Here is a 22,112-nt window from a genome sequence, read left to right as displayed (position 1 = left end):
GATTCTCACTTCTAAAGACAGGGAGTCTGCAGTTAAGGAGACCAGACCTCTGTTTCCCAGAAATCCACAGCTTTACTCTCCCACAATTCCTCACGCCTACATGAACCAAAGTTTTAACATGCTAAGATTTCCCAACTTCACTACAAGGGGCATTAAAAATAGATGGAATACTAGCCAGAACAGCTTTAAAATGCCATTCACACCAGAACACAAACTGGCCCCCTTATTTTAATGGAACTCAGGAAATACCGTATTTTTTGCTCTATAAGACTCACTTTTTCCCTGCTAAAAAGTAAGGGGGGATGTGTGTGCGTCTTATGGAGTGAATGCAGGCTGCACAGCTATCCCAGAAGCCAGAACAGCAAGAGGGATTGCTGCTTTCACTGCGCAGCAATCCCTCTTGCTGTTCTGGCTTCTGAGATTCAGAATATTTTTTTTCTTGTTTTCCTCCTCCAAAAACTAGGTGCATCTTGTGGTCAGGTTTGTCTTATAGAGCGAAAAATACGGTACTTGGCTTGGGTTGGTCATCTGCCCCCACTGCCAGTTCAAGTGCCTTTAAGAACTGCATCTGCTGCATGAGCCTGTCTATTACGATCTGCATCAAGGCCAAACTACAAGTGGAATCCATCACACGGTTTGCCCATCATTTTTCTTTTGCAAAGGGCCAGTGTGTGGTCCTCAATCTGGATCAGAAACAGTGGCATGGAGATGCTTAAAAAAAGGAGGAGGAGGATACAACTTTACTCCCTTTTGTGGTCCAGCTTCAGTAAAGGGGCTACATGAGTATCTTCAGCTCCCACTTCAGATCTTTGCCTACCACATGCCCTAACGGGGTGCAGCATGGCTTCATGTGGCTAATGTGTGAGTACAGTGGTACCTCGGGTTAAGAACTTAATTTGTTCTGGAGGTCCGTTCTTAACTGAAACTGAAACTGTTCTTAACCTGAAGCACCACTTTAGCTAATGGGGCCTCCCGCTGCCGCCGCTGCACCACCGCTGAGCGATTTCTCTTCTCATCCTGAAGCAAAGTTCTAAACCCGAGGTACTATTTCTGGGTTAGCGTAGTCTGTAACCTGAAGCGTATGTAACCTGAGGTACCACTGTATTGCAATACTGAAGTAGTACCCAGTCCTTGTACTTCTTTGCAAGACATCTGGGTGATAAAAACCCAATTCCATAAGGTATTATGTATGGAACAAGGCTTCCTATGTGTGCTATATTTTACCTCAGTGTCTGATTCGTGTTTATCCTCCAGGACATTTTCAATCTCAATCTTCTCTACTGGTTTGTGCAAAGGAACTTGCGGTGGTTGTAAGATGGCAGGCCTTAAAACATCCCGTTGTACATTTGTTGAAGGAAGACCTTGCAGAATAGAGAGAAACAGGGATTTTTAAAAAATGGTTATTTCTTGTTGCACACCCTTCTTGTACAAGGGTTTCTTAAAGTCACATGAATGAAGGAAAAACTAATCCTTCATTATGATAGTCATGCCAAATGAACTTCTGTCATATTTTCACACTAGGAACATTGCAGCTAGGTCACAGAATCACGAGGCTATACATATACAATATATTTGAATCACACATCCACGCTGGCTAAGAATCATGGGAACTGTAGTTTGTTAAGAGTTCTAGGAATTGTAGTTCTGTGAAGGGTAAACGACAATCCCCAAGATTATTTGGGGAGAATGTAATTAAATTGATGGTTTGTGCACTGCCATACAGTGGTACCTTGGGTTAAGTACTTAATTCATTCCGGAGGTCCGTTCTTAACCTGAAACTGTCCTTAACCTGAAGCACCACTTTAGCTAATGGGGCCTCCTGCTGATGCCGCGCTGCAGGAGCCCAATTTCTGTTCTTATCCTGAAGCAAATTTCTTAACCTGAAGCACTATTTCTGGGTTAGCGGAGTCTGTAACCTGAAGCGTATGTAACCCGAGGTACCACTGTAATTTGAAGGGTTTTCAGCAGAGTCTGGGTGGACACTTATTAGGGAAGCTCTAGTAGGAGGTTTCCTGCATGGGCATGCAGTTGAACTAGATGACCTTGAAGTGCCTTCTAACTCCATCCTAAGACTTTCTAGATTTTTGGAGGGAAGGTGGTTAAAAACATATTTTGCTCTTACATCTGTACACTAGAGCTGAAGCAAATTTTGCAAAATTTCAAAATCCCACATGAATGTAAAAACAAATAGGTCACAAACGGGGCGCATGGTATACATGGTAAATTGAGAGTTATATGATATGCCTGAACAATGGGTTTAAATGAGGTTCATAACACCCTTTCTGCACAATCTAAAGTCTAGGAAAGTCCTAGAAATTTCCTTCCAGTCTAGTTCCATGATCATCCACAAGCTAGGGGGCAGTGTGACATACATGGCAGGATTTCATGTACAATAGAGGCTTTTCCATAGTAATGCCCTCTATTTCCTTCACTTCTAGTCCATATAAAGGGGCCTATGTAATAGCTCCATATAATGGCTCCATTAAAGCGGTACCTATTTATCTACTTGCACTTTGACGTGCTTTCAAACTGCTAGGTTGGCAGGAGCAGGGACCGAGCAACGGGAGCTCACCCTGTCGCTGGGATTCAAACCGCTGACCTTCTGATCGGCAAGTCCTAGGCTCTGTGGTTTAACCCACAGCGCCACCCGCATCCCACAATGGTTCCATTGCACTGTAATAACTGTACCTTTTTCTGTTTCATTCACAGCAATGTTCTTTTGTAGTAGCGCTGAGGTCATGAATATGTTATTCTTCTTTACTGCAAAACAGTGCAAAATGTTTAGCTAAATTGTTTTTCTTTTTTCCTCTTTCCTCTTCTTGTTTATTTTGTACTGAGTTCTACCAGTGAGTCAAAACTCCCTCAAGCACTGACAAAATAATAATAATACTATTCCGGCCTACTAAATCACTCTTTAGTCATACTTTAATTTACCTGGCTGGGGTGGTGGAAATGTTGAAAGGATGTTAAAGGAAGATGATCTTGCTCTTTTGGGGGAAAGAACATTTTCTGGAAACACAAGAAGCAAATCATAAATTTCCTCAAGGGTATTTTACACTTATAACTTAAGCAAATGTAATTATGCCAGCATGTAAACACAATTATAGCACCATGTTTCTTTGATAAAAAAAACTTGGCAGATATATAGACTAAGGCAGACTTCCCAAACTTGGTACCTTCCATATATTTTTGATTCCAATTCCTATCAACTGCATTCAGGGTGACCATCCACAATGGTCAGGGATGATGGAAATTTTATCCAAAACATCTGGAGGACACTTGGTGGGGAAAGCTGAACTAAGCATGAGATTATTCTTACAGTTTCTGCCCTACAACCATTCACATCCCACTGTCGTCCATTTCAAGCTATGCTTAACTAAGTCCCTTTGAAATGAGTGGGAATTAGGTAAAACTTGCTGTTCAGCATTTAATTCCAACTGAGTGAATACAATTTGAAAGCAGGTAGAATAAGGGGTTTACTCTCAATGTACAATACAGTACTGGAAAGGGAAACGGGCTAAGAAGTCATACCTCTGTATGACTGGAAGTCGGAAGTTTGAAAAGAAAAAGACGACGATCTTGCACGTTTTCTGGAATAACCAGTGGAAACTAAAAGGGGGAAAAACACAGTACACATCATCATGCACTACAATTCCTTTCAACCTCAGCAATACAACAGCCCCAAGGAATCAAACCCAAGGCTACACAGTGTGACATAGTGGTTAGATTGTCAGACTAGGATGTGGGAGACCAAGGTTCAAATCCTCCCTCAGTGCACCGTGTTAAGTTGTGAGTGAACATATCAGACGACACAGCGATTCTTCAAACAGCTCTTGTTTATTCACAGGCCAGGACAGAACTGAACTGAAGAGTTCAGTCAGCCTGCTTACATAGAGCTCCAGTACAATGTAACTGTAACAATTTTCTAAAACTATCCAATCACTGAACGTCACTTTCGATTCCTTATTTGCATAACTATCTACAGTATCCCCCTGCTGGCCCAGGGTGAGAACTTCAGTACATAACACACCGGGTAACCTTGGGCCAGCCATTGCCTCTCAGCAGCCTAACGTACCTCACAGGGCTGTTTGGGGGACTAAATGAGAACCATGGATGAAACCTTGAGCTCCTTGGAGAAATAGGTGGGAAATAAATGCAATTAAAAAAAACAACAACAATAAAGACTCTACAACCTGAAAAAAGAGACAAAGCACATGCTTTCGTAACCCCCCAAAAATATTTAATACAATTTATTATTAAAATAAAAAAGATCCTTGCCACTTCCCCAGGTGGTAAGGACCTATGTGATCAGTCCTCTACGTGGAGAGAGGCAGGGCTGTTGTGGGGATTAAATGATGAGCAGGAGAACCGTGTATGTCACCTTGAGCTGCTTGGGGGGGGGGGCGGAAATGGGACTATAAATGCAGTAGTAAGTAAGTAAATAAATAAATAAATAAGGCTGTCTTGTGATTGTCAGAAGATGGCTGATAAATCAAGGGTTCTCCCTAAACAAGGGTAGATTATCCTAGGATTACAAGTATATTTGAATAATTAAATTATAATTAAAATTTATTGCGTGTTGAGGAAGTTGTCCAAGAGAGAGTACGCTCTTGCCCATATCCCACCGATGACTAAGATAATCACATGCCCAGGTTTGCAGAGGGCAGAGAACAGCCCTTTATTCAAAAGGCTGAATAAAACAAGTTTTGTAGATATGGCTATTTTTTCATTCGAATGCAGGTGCTGGATGTGCAGGGACCCTACTTACAAAAAAAAGGGACAAGAATATATGTAGCTGCTTAGTCTCAGGTTTGATGCCATATCAGATTTGCTGCCAAACCAGAAGCAATAGAGGTATTTATTGGCATGAAAAATCCTGAGGCAGAGGATTGAATCTAGGTGATATGTTGATGCCCTGGGTTGACTAAGGTGAATACCTATTTACTAAATAAAAATGATACTATGTACTTTACAACCAGTTGGTGTTGGAAGCTTTCTTAACAAAAATAAATGATTACATTAAAAATACACATATTGTTATTATTTTATTTTTAACAAAGTAATAATAATAATTAAAAAAAATGTGCACCCCACCTTCATAATTATCCTATTTTCCAAAAATGTAACACTTCTTGGGATGGTTTGATCCCTTTCTGTTTTAACAATACAAATTCCACAAATAGTTTCCATATCTCCTCAAAGTTATTTCTCTTCCATATTCCCCTTCCTACTTTGACAGCACACGTTAATTTATCATTAATCGCTATATCCCACAATTCTTTATACGACTCTTCTATTTGGAATCTACCTTGCTTTCCCCACTTCCTAGCTAGGATAATTCTTGCCGCCTAATTACCTTTTTCGGTCTTGCACACAGGATCTTCTGCAGGCCTCTGGACAGAAAAAGAGAGTAGTCAGCCCTCAGTTGAGGATTGCCAGATGTCAGTTATTTTAAGAGAGACCCCTAGTTGGACACTGATTTTTGCCGGCCCTGGAAATATGTGTAACAGAATGCATAGCAGAAACTGAGGCTCAGTCTAGATCATGAACAGATGATGTTGGAGATCAGTTTTCATCAGCCCCACCTCAGCAGCAAAAGTAGACAGGGCAACAAATGTGACTCTTAGCTACAGACTACAGTGGTACCTCAGGTTAAGAACTTAATTCGTTCCAGAGGTCCGTTCTTAACCTGAAACTGTTCTTAACCTGAAGCACCACTTTAGCTAATGGGGCCTCCTGCTGCCACCACACGATTTCTGTTCTCATCTTGAAGCAAAGTTCTAAACCTGAGGTACTAGTTCTGGGTTAGCGGAGCATCTGTAACCCGAGGTACCACTGTATTTTCTACATGCACTCACACTTTCATCTGTCTCCTCCATCCAGACCAGCAAGAGACATTAACAGAGCTTAACAACATATTCTAACCGCACAAAAACACTCAGTGTGTAAAATACAGTCACCAACGGGACATGGGCTGGGGAGAGGGGAGTGTCCTTGGAAGACTTCCAGGGGGCAGAGACCTCGAGGGTTGCATTTGCTCCCAAGACCTGAGATTCCCCACCGCTGCTCTGTATGCATTCAGAGTACAGTGGTACCTCGGGTTAAGAACTCGATTCGTTCCGGAGGTCCATTCTTAACCTGAAACTGCTCTTAACCTGAAGCACCACTTTAGCTAATAGGGCCTCCCACTGTTGCTGCACCGCTACCACGCAATTTCTGTTCTCATCCTGAAACAAAGTTCTTAACCCAAGGTACTATTTATGGGTTAACGAAGTCTGTAACCTGAAGCGTCTGTAACCCGATGTACCACTGTACAGTCATACCTCAGGTTAAATATGCTTCAGGTTGAGCGTTTTCAGGTTACGCTCCATGGAGACCCGGAAGTAACGGAACGGGTTACTTCCGGGTTTTGCCGCTTGCGCATGCACAGACGCGCAAATTGAGGTCACACGCATGCAAGGAAGCGGCGAATCGCGACCCGCACATGCGCAGATGTGGGTTGCGTTCGCTTCAGGATGTGAACAGGGCTTCGGAAAGCATCCCGTTCGCCTCCAGAGGTACCACTGTAACTTCTAAACCAGGGGTAGGCAACCTAAGGCCTGTGGGCCGGATGCAGCCCAATCACCTTCTCAATCCAGCCCGCAGACGGTCTGGGAATCAGCATGTTTTTACATGAGCAGAATGTGTCCTTTTATTTAAAATGTATCTCTGGGTTATTTGTGGGGCATAGGAATTTGTTCATTCCCCCCAAAAAATATATTCCGGCCCCCCACAAATTCTGAGGGATAGTGGACCACCCCTGTGCTGAAAAAGTTTGCTGACCCCTGTTCTAAATTCTACTACTATGGCTGGGAACCCAGGTTTTCCAGAATTCCTGATTACACATCTGCCCCAGGTGCGTACAGATGTATCTATGAATGCAGACTCTCTGCTGAACCCACATAGACCTGCTGCTGTGGTCCTGCACCTCCCACCTTGTGCCCTGACTCACCCCAGGTGTGTTGTCAGGAGAAATGCAAGAAGGGGAGGCTTCCATTCGTACCTTGCAAGGGCGTTCCTTCTTGAAAACAAATATGGGCTGTGCAATCACGGATCTGCCTTGGGAAAGAAGAAAGACTCCATATTAAAGTGTGTGAATTCAAATAATGTTTCCTTTTGCACTATACAAATATAGCAGGTTTTCGTTGATTTGGGATTTCTGAACAGAACCCAGCTATTCTGGGAACACAATATTTCATCTTTTGACACCATGCCCTCTTCAAATCCACACCATTGCCTTTTCTGTTATCTTTCGGGGATGCAGCTGTACTAGATGAAAAAATGTACCGTATTTATTGTTGTGTACTTTTACCTTTGGGTCACGGGTGGCTCTGTGGGTTAAACCACAGAGCCCAGGACTTGCTGATCAGAAAGTCGGCGGTTCGAATCCCCACGACGGGGTAAGCTTCTGTTGCTCGGTCCCTGCTTCTGCCAACCTAGCAGTTTGAAAGCATGTCAAAGTGCAAGTAGATAAATAGGTACCGCTCCGGTGCGAAGGTAAACGGCGTTTCCGTGCACTGCTCTGGTTCGCCAGAAGCGGCTTAGTCCTGCTGGCCACATGACCTGGAAGCTGTATGCCGGCTCCCTCGGCCAATAAAGCGAGATGAGCACCACAACCCCAGAGTCATCCACGACTGGACCTAATGGTCAGGGGTCCCTTTACCTTTACCTTTTTACTTTTACCTTTGTATTCTCTAAAGCAGCTTTGTACTAGATGGGGGGGGATGTGTTTATTGTTGTGTACTTTGATGTTTCTATTCTCCAAAACAGGTTTGGGACCTTTACCTAATGATAGGGACGGTTCTGGTAGCAGGAGCAGCTTAGGGGGTGCTCCAGTTGCCCCGTAATCACCTTGTTTCAACCTAGGATGTGTGGTCCAATTCAGCCATTTGCCTGACTGGGGCCTCAGAAAGTGGCAGGGAAACAGCACCCAGAAACACATTTTACAACGACTTGTTTATCTTGAAGGACAAGTTGTGGCTCATCCTCTCAGCCTCAAAGAAAGGTGCCTTTGCCCCACCTGTGCAACATTAACATACATCCACCCAATCACTTGGCTGTTTCTTGGCCCACCGGTTTCCTTTGCAGTGGAAACCTGCACTTCAGCCTGAGTCCATTGTCTCTGGCTTCTCTTTGGGAGTGCGTCCCATGCATGCACCCTCATTTCATCCTCACCCCACGGCACGGGATGCCTGCACAAACGTCCAATTTCCATGTCATACAAAGCTATCCTATTTCAACATCATCTATAGGACCTTCTGCAGATACCATTTTAGCAGGTATCCATTCAACACACTATAGCAGGGGTCAGCAAACTTTATCAGCAGGGGGCTGGCCCACGGTCCCTCAGACCTTGTGGGGGGAGCCGGACTATATTTTGAAAAATAGTATGATTGAATTCCTATGCCCCACAAATAACCCAGAGATGCATTTTAAATAAAAGCACACATTCTACTCATGTAAAAACACCAGGCAGACCCCACAAATAATCCAGAGATGCATTTTAAATAAAAGGACACATTCTACTCATGTAAAAACACGCTGATTCCCAGACCATCTGTGGGCTGGATTTAGAAGGTTATTTGCCTACCCATGTTCCATAGGAATTGGGCCTTTAGTGTCCTGACACCTACCATGTGAAATTCTCTCCTGTTAAATATTAGACAGGCGCTGTCCCTTTCCCAGTCTGCCTCTGTATTGGAACTATTTCCAGATGTTTTTTATCAATTAATATTTTTACTGCCCTGGCCCCTATGGGAGGAAGGGCAGAATATGAATTTAATTAATAATGATAATAATAATAGTAAGTGTTGTTCTCAAATCAACAGCAAGCAATTTTAGGTGCTTCTCTTCATCTTCCTAAAAGTAACTTAATAGACGTAACGGCAGGGTTAAAACTGAGCAAGGATGCAATTATGGCCCATATACCCATCTTTAAACAAACCACAGTTTGGTTATATATGCAACTCTATTTAAAGAAAAGGAATAATGAACTATTTCTCCTGAGCTGTTAATGATTACAGCCTAGTCAAATTGCACAGAAACAGAATTCTGCATGTGGAGGTAGTTATTGATAACTTAACCACATGTTTAAAAAAACAGAGGTAGATTTGACTGCACCCCACAAAGGTATAATTTGTGAATCCACCCCACAAGCTTGTATAATTTACATGAGCATTGCTCAAGTGAAACTTATTAAAATATTCATCGATTCACCACACAGACAGTTAAGAAACTTTATATAGAGCTTGGCATAGCTAGCATAACCATTTAATGTTGGGACATTCTGAAATAGTTGCCAAATACAGATTGGACACTTCCTTTCCAGGGTATTTAAAAATATTTATAAGATATATTTAATCTTTCAGTGTACAGTATATGTGTGCATATATGAATAGTCTCCAGAGTATCTGGGATCCTCCTTACAAAACCTATGCAATCAAATATATTCTGTTCTCATAAAACCCAGCTGCAAAAATGTGTAATGGGTTGTTAATTATAACATGCCATATGAAATAATATTATAGCCCAATGGGGAAGTGACTATGCACAGCACTGCAGGAAAGCAATAAATCAGGCATTTGGTATTTGCCTATACATGCTCAACAGTGCATAGCGTTCAGACGTCCCATTTCATCAGATGGTAGAGTAATAATAATAATTTCAACAATAATTTATTATTTATACTCTGCCAATCTGGCTGGGTTTCCCCAGCCACTCTGGACAGCTCCCAACAGAATATTAAAGACATGATAAAACATCTAACATTAAAAACCTCCCTAAACAGGGCTGCCTTCAGATGTCTTCTAAAAGTCACATAGTTGATTATTTCCTTGACATCTGATGGGAGGGCATTCCACAGGGTGGGCGTCACTACTGAGAAGGCCCTCTGCCTGGTTCCCTGTAACCTCACTTCTCTTGGTGAGGGAACCGCCAGAAGGCCTTCAGAGCTGGACCTCAGTGTTCAGGCTGAACGATGGGGGTGGAGACGCTCCTTCAGGTATACTGGGCCGAGGCCATTGAGGGCTTTAAAGGTCAGCACCAACACTTTGAATTGTGCTAGAAAACGTACTGGGAGCCGATGTAGGTCTTTCAGGACTGGTGTTATATGGTCTCGGTGGCCACTCCCAGTCACCAGTCTAGCAGCCGCATTCTGGATTAGTTGTAGTTTCTGGGTCACCTTCAAAGGTAGCCCCACATAGAGTCAGGAACAGTGTGTCAAGTGCATGGCAAGGATGTTAAACTAGCTGGGCCTTTGGCTGATCTAGGGAGGCTCATTTTATGGTTTTAAAAATGCCTTTGTTTTTGTTAGTATCAATGTCGAAAAATCATCGTAATGTACAAGGCAGGCAGAAGGGAGCTTTCATTCTCACCTGCTCTTCCAATGACAAGTGCTTCTGCCATGATCTAATGGGGGGGGGGGGCAACTGATATATAAGGCAGTCTGCATGCATTCACAGACACACTCTCAGGTACTGTCTGGTCTCAACCAAATGAAGGGAATCCTCTTCAATTTGTCATCCCACATAGTTTTAAAGATCCTGCAGCAGGATGTAGGTGCTTCAGGGTGAAACCTGAAGTACGACCCTTAAACCCAAATGTCTGCGACATCAGTCCTTTTTATGTTCTCTGTAGCAACTTGCATTCTAATATCCTAACCACCTTGAGCTGGAGCAAAATAAAATCTTTTTCTTTTTTTAATTAGCAGACATAAGTAGCTGAAGACGGTTAGAAATGGGTGGATCTGTCCATTTCAGTTTATCCTTTTTCCAATTTTAAGTTCCGTTCTCCGCATTTCCACATCACTTTGCATTTTTTTAAAAAATCACAAAAATCCACGTGTGAATTTCTCCTAATACACATACAATTTTTTGCAAAGCAAAACATGTAGAAAATACTAATATAATGTATTTTCAACAATATGTGCGATTTTATGCCCACCTTGCCCTGTGCACCTATGCATTTCTAGATATGTTACTTGGTTGCTTTGCAAAACTTCAGAGAAGAAGAAGTTCTGAAGGGTTTGTGTATTATTTTGCAAAGCGTGACTTTGGCGTGCTCTCCTTCAAACGCGACCTGAATCAAATTTCTCTACCGTGTCTACTTAGGCTAGAGCAGTTCTGGTGCTGCTCAAACTCAGCAGAGGGCAGTAGTGTCCAGCCCATTGCAGACACCTTACAATTTTCTCATCTTTGACTGTAACCTTAAAACTAGAATGGGGAAGCCGCAGGGAACCTCCAGCTGCTGTTGGATTCCAACTCCTCCAACCAGCATGGAATGATATTCAGGGATGATGGGAGTTGGAGTCTGACAACATCTAGAAGTCTGCAGGCCCCCCCCCCCCTGCTTACCTTAAAGGCTTACTAGCTTCATCATTCAGAGTTTTCTTTTAACAAGAACAAATTCTATCATCTTTCCCAGTGGTCTCTTCCTCCGGCTTTCTTTAGGAAGGCTAAAGTTCAAGCATTAGATGGGGCCACCCATTTTTATCATGGAAAAGCAGAAACGTTTTAGCCTTGTGACTTTAAAACATATTGCACTAACAAAAAGCAAAACAAAACAAAATAAAGGGAAGGGGGAAAAGGATGTGGGAAACCAAATAACAGACTCACTTTGGACAACCATGAGAGAATGACTGTTTACTAAAAGCTAGAAGGCCGTAGGAAGCTGGCAAGGATCAGAAATGTTCTGTGCCAGAATTAGGAGCAGGGGGAAACAAACTGTTGCAATAGCTGAAAGCTCAGATCTGGGAGGAACTGAGGGAGCGTTTCTGAGTGGCTGCATTTCTGACTGGCAGAAAAATCAGGAGACTAAGATATCACAGTATGTTATAAACAGTAAAGGACTTATTCTAGACAGGGTGGGTGGGAAGAAACACATATGTCTAGGGTAGCCACTTATACATTACTTCCAAAATGGAAATGTATTATCAAAACAGAGGACACATTTAATTTTCATATGCTAACATGCATATTGGTGCAAATATAGAAACAGGGCCTCTCCAGACCACTGGCGTATTGTTGATGCATTCTGCAACATATTCTTCACACAATGCATTAGTACATTAGTGGTGGATTAATTCTGCTTTATTTTTTTCCTGCTGTGATACATCCCCAACGCCACCTCATTATTGCTGCTTATAGCAGAACAAAAGTGGAACAAAAGTGAACCAAAAGATTTATGGTATAATACGTGGCAGGGTCTCAGCAGGAAGCTATGGAATATGCACCGATTGGAAATGAAGCAGTGTGTCCGTCCCAAAATTTCTGCAGGTGCAAAGTATATGGAAAGCAGTATCTGGTATGACCGCCCCAATAGCATCATGAGCGCAAATCATTCTGAATACACGATAACAATGGCATCTGGTCCATGATTACTCTAAATTAAAAAGAAATGCAAAACATCTCACCACAGTGCGAGCAACTGAAACATGGCAGTAAACTGTTAGTTGTTTAGAGTATTATTATTGTGTATATATATTTTTAACAGCCAGGGGAAAGGAGAGGTGTTGTGGAATTTTCAACCCCAGGTGCCAAATTAAGTTGGCACTTAAGTTGGTACTGTGCACCTTTACCGGAAACAAGACTACCGTTTGCAAACAGTCTTGGGCCAAGCCAGGAAACATACAGGCACAAACCTGCCGGCACATTTTCTATTATAGTTAAAGCCCACATTTGCGAGCTCACGAAACCATCAAGGTTATATAGGGTTGCCGAGGTTATATAGGGTTGGACATAGGCGGGTTTCGGCCTTTGGAAGCAGGATCCAGCAGAAATTGATGATATGTCCAGGAAAATTAGCAGTTTTTGAGATTTTGCAAAACAACAACAACTTTGGCAACAACTTTGCCAAAAAAAGGTTCAACAACTTTTGTGTCCGGATTTTTACTTTTTGAAATATGGCAACCCTAAAATAATTTTATCATTTTACCCCATAAAAAATAACAACAACCCAGTCTTGAGACAACCTAGCATGTAAGGAGGTGACCCCAGATGGCCAAAACAGTGAGGCAAGTCCAATGCATCTATATCTATATGCACTGTGTTGCCAGCAGATTATCCCATGCAAATATTCACACACACACACACACACACACACACACACACACACGGCCGTTTTCCTCTCCATTGGGCTTGCTTCTGTTTTCTGAACCTTGCTGACAGGGACATAAGAAGCTGATTTTTTAATGAGTCAGATTACTGGTCCATCTAGTTCGCTATTGTTTATACCAGGGGTATCTAACCTGCTGCCCTCCAGATGTCATTGAACCATAATCCCTGTCATCCCTAAACATTGGCCATACTGGCTGGGGGTGATGGGAGTTGTAGTCCATCCATATCTGGAGGACACCATATTGGCTCCCAGAGGTCTACTCTGGCTGGAGGTGGCTCTCCAGCGTTTCAGACATAGGTCTCTCCCAGCCATACCTGGAAATGCCCAGGATTGAAATTAGAAACCTTCTGAATTCACAGCAAATGCTCTCTCACTGAGCTTCTACAGCAAGCATGGCCTTAATATACATTTGGGATCTTTGTTCCATAATGAGAACATCTCATGTGCATTGGGAGAAGAGAAGTGCTTTAGTGATGGCTGCAGAATGAAACTATGGTGGGACAGATGGAAGCAAATAGAAAGGACTGTTCTCCTTCTAACAGTGCCAGCTCACTTGGCAGCCATCTGAGACTATCAGCCAGCTTTAAGGGAGGCAGAAGAGACACATGGCTTGATCTCTTCTGTTGACAAAAGCAGGAGTCGTCCACAAACAGGCACAGTCGCTCACAGAGGCACTCCACCCTATGAGGACCCATAGGGAGCAAAAGGCAGTGAACGAGGCAAAGGCAAGGGGTGGAGGCAAAGGATACAGGGGCTGCTCCTCCTAGTCCTCCTCCTCCTCCTCCTCCTCCTGAACAACAGCAGGACGCACACTCTCGGCAGGCTGGTTTCAAAACTGGTTGAGACCAGATTGCTCCAGTCCTGAGCAGCTCAGCTACTTTGAGTGCAGGAGGCTGCTGGAAAAGTCTCTGCAGAAGCCTGCCAAATGGGCCGCCTCTGGCTGGTGGGACTGGAATAACCCACCCCTTTCTGCCAAAAGAAGACCAGACCTCGTAAATAAAGCCAGCCTTGTAAACAATCCTGGCATAACAGGGCTCTTGTTGTTTTTTCTTCCTTCTCCTTCCTTTACATAAATATATTGTAGCAAACACATTTTCTTTGGTTGCAGATTTCCCCAACCGTGTCCCCTCAAGTTGTTTAAAACTACAATACCCATCGGAGCCACTAAGGCTGGGGAAGGCTGCTTTAGCAGAGAATAAAGAGTGCAATTTACACCTGTGCTACTCAGACTCTCTCTCTCTCTCTGCATTCCTATTCTCCCAAAAACAAAGATCGTTTTCGCAGTACTTTGGGCATGGAATTCCCAATCCGAAAACAGCTCATCAAGAAACCTCCTTGCCTTTTTATTTTATGAAGTGTTTGGAAGACATGGCTTGGGGGGGCATGAGCTGTTTTATCTTGGTTTTATATTAATTTTATTAGTGATTTGTTAGCCTGATTTATACATAGCACTAAGCCAGGGTTTCCCAATCTTGGGTCTCCAGCTGTTTTTGGACTACAGTTCCCATCACCCCTGACCACTGGTCCTACTAGATAGGGATGATGGGAGTTGTAGTCTAAAAAAACAAGTGGAGACCCATGTTTAGGAAACCCTGCGCTAAACCCAACTTCCATCAGCCTCAACCAATATGGCTAATGGTCAAGGATGGTTGGAGTTGTGGTCAAGCAACATCTGGAGGAGCATAGGCTCCACATCCCTGGTTTAAGCTATTCCTCCACTTGTACCCAACCTCTATATCTGTAAACATTACGAAATTCTAATAAGCCTCCAGTGACTTCCTTCCACAGAGACCAAACTCAGGATAAGTGCTGTTTGACCCTGGAACTATTCAGTATTTTGGATGGAATTTGGTTCACCTTGGCTTTAAAGGTGATTGCACTAAAGTTGCACTTTCTAAAACAGTAAACAAATCGAAACACAGTCATACTTCACGAGTCACACTTTTACGAATTTTGCAATGCAGTTCTGCAACTAGGAATTGCATACCTAAAAGCATGTAATGGGGTGGTGTGCATATAAATGCATATATTAGTAAAAATAATGTATACAAATGCATTTGTATTAGGGGACGTTGTTTGCAAAATGTGTATATTTGTTAAAACTAAATACAAAAGAAAACCTTCTTGCGAGGAACTTGCACTACAATGCTGATGAATTTCCATCAGGATTTATATTTTTTAAAAAAGCAACCACAGAAATTTCTGCAGAAATATGTGGATCTGAATTTATGATTGGGGAAATGAGAAACTGAAAGAACAGAAAATTGAACAGTCCTCCTTGTAGACGTGGGCTGAGTGTCACAATATGTTACATATTGAGAGCTGGGGTTGCTCACAGCAGCTAAACTGCTTTCTTTGGCATCTCTCGGGGTGACCGCGGTGTGCGTTCCAGCTGTTAGTAAGAACAGTGCCGGAGTTCGAGCATGTTAAGGGTTTGTTAAACTGAAGCAGCTGTTCATGAATTTGGTCCAGTTCACAAGAATATTGGGCTGAAGACTCTAGCATGACACAGCTATGGTGAGGGAGCAGTGCTTAAATGATACAGCAGCCAAGGTGGTACGTGGCCCCCTCAGCTACTGTTTTCAATAAAGTTGCATGGGGCATGGAGTTAGTGGGTTTCATTTAGTGTTCCTGATGCAGGTGGTGCTGTGGGTTAAACCACAGAGCCTAGGGCTTGCCGATCAGAAGGTCGGCGGTTCGAATCCCCGCAACGGGGTGAGCTCCCGTTGCTCGGTCCCTGCTCCTGCCCACCTAGCAGTTCGAAAGCATGTCAAAGTGCAAGTAGATAAATAGGTACCGCTCCGGTGGGAAGGTAAACGGCATTTCTGTACGCTGTTCTGGTTTGCCAGAAGTGGCTTAGTCATGCTGGCCACATGACCCGGAAGCTGTATGCCAGTTTCCTTGGCCAATGAAGTGAGATGAGCGCCGCAACCCCAAAGTCATCCATGACTGGACCTAATGGTCAGGGGTCCCTTTACCTTTACCTTATCTATGTCCCCCTATAACTCAAGCACTGTAATGGAGAGCTGAAAGCAGATTAAAGAAGAATGGATAAGAAGTCCCCACTAGACCTTGGAGCCCTAAGATCAGAGGTTAACTAACCACTGATTTAAAATTTCCTTTAGCCTATATACTTGTGCTCGTCTTTTGTTGAACAGTCCCCAGTTCCCACTTCTGGAAGCCAGGTAGATTCGCCATGTGCCATACTTTACAGAGAAAAAATCCTCTATTTGAAAGGATGTTGTGTCCAGTCTGGAGCTAAAAAGCCATAAGAAGGGGGAGTAAGTTGCCTATCAACATTTAACACCTGGAGAGCAAGCAGACAGCCAACCTGAACTAATAATAATAATAACAATAATAATAATAAATTTATTTCTACCTCTCCCATCTGGCTGGGTTTCCCCAGCCTCTCTGGGCGGCTTCCAACAGAAGGTTAAAAATACAATAAACTAGGATGAGATACTGCTATTTTAATTACAGAAATTATTTATAAAGTTGCACCTAAACATCCGTATTAGCACATATCTTATGTAGATCTGTCTCCTTTTTTTGGCAATGAATTGCCTCTTTTATTATGGTAAGCAAGGGGCCACCCTTGATGCCATCTGGGCAGAATCTTACCATTCCACTTGCACAATTTAATTTCTCTCCTCTTTCCCCCCCCTGTGGCCACCCCAGGCGCTCCCCAGATCTGCTCCAGATGGTTGAGGAAATCTCTAGAGCACATTTAGGGGCACACAGGGAGTGGAGAGGGGGAGAATGTTGTGCAAGCAGAAATCCTCGCAGTGACAAAACTTTCTCATTAGAACTACACTGGATCCCTCTCAATGTCTTTTGTTTGGTAACCAGCATCAGAGGCTGAAAGCTTGCAAATGGCATGTTCTACTCTGCCTCCACTCCTAAGCTATCAGGTTCCTTTCTGGTTCTGTCCCAGACCAACCGGGTTCTTCCAACCTCTACCCAGAACCTACCAAATCTTGCCTTGGCTTCAGTGTTCCACCTATCCCGGCCTTATCCACTGGGTTTCCCCAAAAGACCAGTATTTTGAAAACAAAAACAAAAAAATGGAAAGCATTCAGCCCAATGACCGACACAGGCTCCCTACCAGCTTCACAGATGAAATAACAGAGACATGCATCAGCAAATCAAATGCTGATTCAGCCATCAGTTTTGCCAACTCACTCACTTCGGAGAGGTAGCTTTTGGATCTCACAGCTGCCAACCAATCAACATCATCCATAGCTGACTTCTGATGCAAATATGTGGAGCTGGCTTTTTCAGAGCTTGACCTTACCTTTCAGAGGAAAGGTATTTCAAGTGGGGACACTTCCAAAAGACCTGCCATGCGATAAAAATCGAGCATCTTTTTTTCCACCCATAAACACATTTACTTGGAAATAAGCCACACACTTCAATAGAACTTGCTTCTGAGTACATGGTGCATAGGATCACAGCCTTAGGATCAGAGAAGTACATTGTTTTCTTTTATCTCCTTCATGAAGCTCTGGTGTATGGTTGTCAGGAAAAATAGACTGCTTTCTAGGCACATGTCTCAGTGGTTTTCCACTTGCCCAACTCCTTTCCAAGGGGAAACTTGCTTTTTAGCAATAGATCGGAACACATGGCAATCTAGGGGAAACTGGAATTGCCTTTTGCTCAAACTGAGCGCTAAAGAGCAGTTTTCCCCCAGGGAAAGCAGGGGAAGTGTAGATAAGCCCATATTTAGCATTCTGTTCAATGCATGCTACTTTGGTCTAATAGTGGTGCCTTTCTTTATCTTTTTAAAATAAAGATAGTGAGAAATAACACTAAACTTTTCAACATTTCCGTTTTGAAACTAAGCTGGTTGTGGTGTATTCATGGCCTGCTTTGATGATTGAATTTTTAATATATTTCACCTTAGTGTTCTGCTGCTGCTGCTGAGTTTGTTTCCCTTCCCCCTATTAATTTATGTGCTTATGGTTTTATGTAAGCTGCCACAGCCATCAAATGGTAAGGTATATATGTATAAAATAAATACAGAGCTACTCATTAATTTCCAGTCTAAACTAGAAATACTCTCATAAATTGATTACAATTTATAATCATCATGGTTCCGTTCCCATTCAGCTTGTAGAGAAGCCATCCCCTTTTCAAAAAGAGTTCTGATTGCTTTTACATTTAGCAGGTATTCCGGCATTTTAGTGCATTAGCTGCTGGTAGTTTGTGAAATAGTATATGTTTAGCTCGTTTTACCAACACCTACATTGTTGCCAAGAATCTCACTAAAGCCTTTGAGCTGAAAGCACGACTTGCCTAAACCTGTAGTGACACAGACAATAGGGTTTATTTTAGAGATGGTAATTAAACTTATCGCAAGGTAAAGACTATTATTACTTCTCATTCATGTGTGGCTACACTATTGATTACATCATATCTTGTAAACTTATATTGTAAGGGACATTTAGGGTTGCTAGACCAAAACGTCAAAAATATGGAACGATTGGAGTACAATGCAACTGAAATAAAGGACATTTATTGGGTTCGGAAGCTTGGTGCTGCTTTGAAATAGCCTTCTTCAACCTGGGGTACCCTAGATTTTGTTGCACTACAACTCCCATCATCCCTGGCCATCAAATCCAAAAGTTAGGGGTGATGGCAGTTGTAGTCCAACAACATTTGGGGAAGGTGAAGGTTGAAGAGCAACTATGACATTATTTTTAAAGCATACTTTAAAAATTCGATGCTAAAGAATTTAGATCCTACAGCATGATATGCTGCAATATATGATGAAATTTGCAGCATATTCACACTTGGCAGGCAATGAACACTGTCAAGTGCAATGCTTAATGAAGTGTTTGGGAGAACAGGTCGTCTTCTAACGATCAGAGATATTTTTGGATGCTGCATCAGAACATCATCATTTAATGAGAGGTGCTCTGACAGCACAAACTGGGCCACTAGATCACAGAGTTCATGCCAGACATGAAACAGGGAAGACTCTGACATCTACAGAATCACTAGGACTTTAAGTTTGACCTTGCATTGCAGCTTATCATGTCATGCTGAGAGATCTCATATATATACTATAATGAGGTACCATAAGTCTAGAAAAAATTGGCACCATGCATTTGGTCCCAAGTATCATCAAACAATTAGGGAGCCAAAATATTCTATCGTTGCACAAATCACAGTGAGCTTCAGAGCCAAGAGAAATTTAATGCTGGGTGTCTCTGTGTCTAGTCTTAGATCCTCCCTTCTGCACTATATTGGTTTTCATCTTAGTGCAACTGGGCTATTCTTCCTTATCTGTGAACCCCATTGGGTATCTTTGGGCTAACCGCCATCTCTCTGCCTAAACTACCTCACAGGGTTGTTGTGGATATCCAACCTATGCTGTTCTAAACACCGTGGAAGAGAAGGAAAAAACATACTGTATTTAGCAGTACAATGGGCACATGTGCTGCAAAATATCTAGGACATGTTAGAAGACATCTTTTAGAAGACATCTGAAGGCAACCCTGTTGAGGGAAACTTTTAATGTTTGATGCATTACTGTATTTTAATATTTTGTTGGAAGCCGCCCAGAGTGGCTGGGGAAACCCAGCCAGATGGGCAGGGTATAAATTATTATTAATAATAATAATAATAATAATAATAATAATAATAATAATAGAAGTTGGTGCTTGGCAATGATGAAAGAATGGCAGTCTGAACAGAACAGATTAACATTTGAAGAGGCAGATGAATCTTCTGAGTAAATGTCAATTTCCCTGACATAGCAAAATGGATCGAGGGGTTCATAGAAAATGGGCAATGCTAATCCATAAGGTGTTTAAACAAAGAAGAGATGAAAAAAGAAAAAGAGTACCATATATATCCGTCCTCTTTTAATTTCCATTGTTAAGCATTTTCCACATAGATAACTGTATTTCTGGCTGTTAAAAACAGACTCTACTAATCTCATTATCCTAATTAGAAGAGAATCAGAAGAATGTCAAGTTTCAATTTTTAAGGCATCTAGTTCACGTTGTTGTTGAAAAGGTTGCAATGGTGCAGATGGTGACTCAAAACCATAAACCGACTGGCACTTTAGAGGTTCCCAACGGTTCCATTTTGTTCCTTGTCCACTGATCAAGTTTTTTTTTATTTAAAAAAATCACTTTCACTGAAAAAAAATACAAGAAGCAAAACAAATCATGCAAATGCATGTGTAGTTTATTCAAGAACCAAAGAGGTGCAGCAGGTGGAGATGAGCTGGAAAGTGAAAGGTCAAGCTTCAAAACCCCACTTAGGCATAAAACTGATTGAGTAGCCTTGGGCAAGCCATAATACGCAAACCATGATCTTTAGAGTATTCCCATTGCACCAGATCATGCTGCCTTAGATGCCTGTGGCTTGTGGCAACTTATTACTGGTCAATCCAGCACAGTATTATTTGTATTGACCGTCAGTAGATTTCATGGGTTTCCGAAGTTTCCCCTAGCCCTTCCTGGAGATACTGGCAATTGAACTGGCTACTTCTGTGTGCACAGTTTGTGCTCAGTTACTGAAATAAAACCTTTTCAGTGGAAAGATGATTGAAATAATTTATAGATAAATAAAGCAAGCTATCTCTCAAAGTAACTTGAGGACTGAAAGTCGGGGTTGCCCTGTTGGTTAAATGAAATTGCAACAGTAAAGTATACAGGGCTATGTTAGTCAACATCAAACACTTTTAAATCCTATTGATTTCAATGGAAGAGTTAAGCATGGACTCCACTCAGGAAGATACCATTACCCTCAATGCAATGAGAGCACAGCATACTCTTCTAATCTGAGTTAAGGTGCACAGGATTTCACCCTAAATCACTGGAATAAATGAGTTCTAAAAATGTTAAACTTTGGCATTACTATGTAGGCAAGCATAACCATAATTCAAATAGTGTTCACGTTAGTATATTTAATCTCCATAGTTTATTACGAGTACAAGGTATGATATTTATTTCTGCACAATCTGATTGTGACGGTCATCACTGAAGGTATTTGCCTTGTGAAAGCACACAAGGCTTGAGCTGCAAATGGGGAAAAAAGTCATTTTAAACAAATGAAAAAATAAAATGCTTACCTTCATCTTTGTGTTTACTGTTGTTCAGCGTGTGGAACATGTACACGTCCGTTGTGGTCTCAGCTGCTTGGTTCATGGTCCATGTGTCACTGGGATCTCTTCTTTTGATGAAATGAGACAATTGAGACCTGCGCTCCGTGCATGAAGCACCTATTCCTGCACTCAAGTCATTTACCCTACTTGCAGGAATTTGCTGATTCCTCATCACTGAAGTCCATAGAGCTTTGCAAATGCAGCTGACAGAACACTGAAAAGATAAGACTTCTTTTCTCGCCCTCTACAAGAATTTTAAAAGTGGTGACTGTAGCTTCCCAAGTAAATAGTTGGCCAGATGTAACTTTGTACAGTCTTCAGTGATGCTGCAACCTTCTTCAGAATCCTAAAGCAGCTTCTTGCAATTGAATGTTTAAAAAATAAAAAAGCAACTTTAAAGGGCTGGGGGAGTGTCGCAGTTCATAGGAGAGCAAGCTCCTCACTCAGCAAGGTCTGCGCTTGCTGTTTCTGACAGCTCAGACTAGAGTACTTAAGAGAGAGGCAGAACTCTGGGAGGGGATATGTAAAGCCACGAAGATTAACATAAAGAGGGTGGGCCAGTAGAGAGACTTAGATTTCCTCTGCCTGGGATTTACCAGTGTTGAAGTGGGAGATCAGCTTTCCTCTTCTCTCAGCTGCAGATTTGATAGAGGAACGCCTTTGAAATTAATAGGGTTTCCTGGCTCCTTGCTTGTTGGAATTACTATAGTAAAATAATTGTGCATTCTGAAAAGGGAGGGCTTGGGCAAAGCTAATAACGTACAGGAACATCTGAAAACAAAATACCGTATTTTTTGCTCTATAAGACTCACTTTTTCCCTCCTAAAAAGTAAAGGGAAAT

At 42.3% G+C, this 22,112-nt stretch overlaps 1 protein-coding gene across 8 annotated transcripts in view; it reads right to left on the bottom strand.

The window, feature by feature from the left end:
• The window catches only part of RANBP3L (RAN binding protein 3 like), a 48,165-nt gene extending 26,405 nt beyond the window's left edge, over window positions 1–21,760 (bottom strand). The window contains exons 1-7 of one of the 8 annotated variants that reach the window (XR_014556375.1): window positions 21,239–21,760; window positions 6,992–7,098; window positions 5,357–5,393; window positions 3,532–3,609; window positions 2,935–3,009; window positions 2,689–2,760; window positions 1,225–1,361 (exon numbers count right to left, since the gene is read on the bottom strand). Coding sequence is in view for 5 of the 8 variants with exons in the window: in XM_083703591.1 (XP_083559717.1) it covers window positions 1,225–1,361; window positions 2,689–2,760; window positions 2,935–3,009; window positions 3,532–3,609; window positions 5,357–5,393; window positions 6,992–7,098; window positions 21,239–21,443 (711 nt within the window). In the remaining 3 variants the exon portion in view is untranslated. The remainder of the gene's footprint in view (window positions 1–1,224; window positions 1,362–2,688; window positions 2,761–2,934; window positions 3,010–3,531; window positions 3,610–5,356; window positions 5,394–6,991; window positions 7,099–21,238) is intronic. The other 7 variants (XR_014556376.1, XM_083703591.1, XM_083703592.1 and 4 more) reach the window with 7 other exon arrangements.
• Window positions 21,761–22,112: the final 352 nt, after the last annotated feature.

Source organism: Podarcis gaigeae (genome assembly GCF_964106915.1).
Source record: "Podarcis gaigeae genome assembly, chromosome: 11".
NCBI classification, from domain to species: Eukaryota; Metazoa; Chordata; class Lepidosauria; order Squamata; family Lacertidae; genus Podarcis; species Podarcis gaigeae.
Note: the sequence above shows the minus strand (reverse complement) of the source record. Positions and strands in the feature narration are given on the sequence as shown.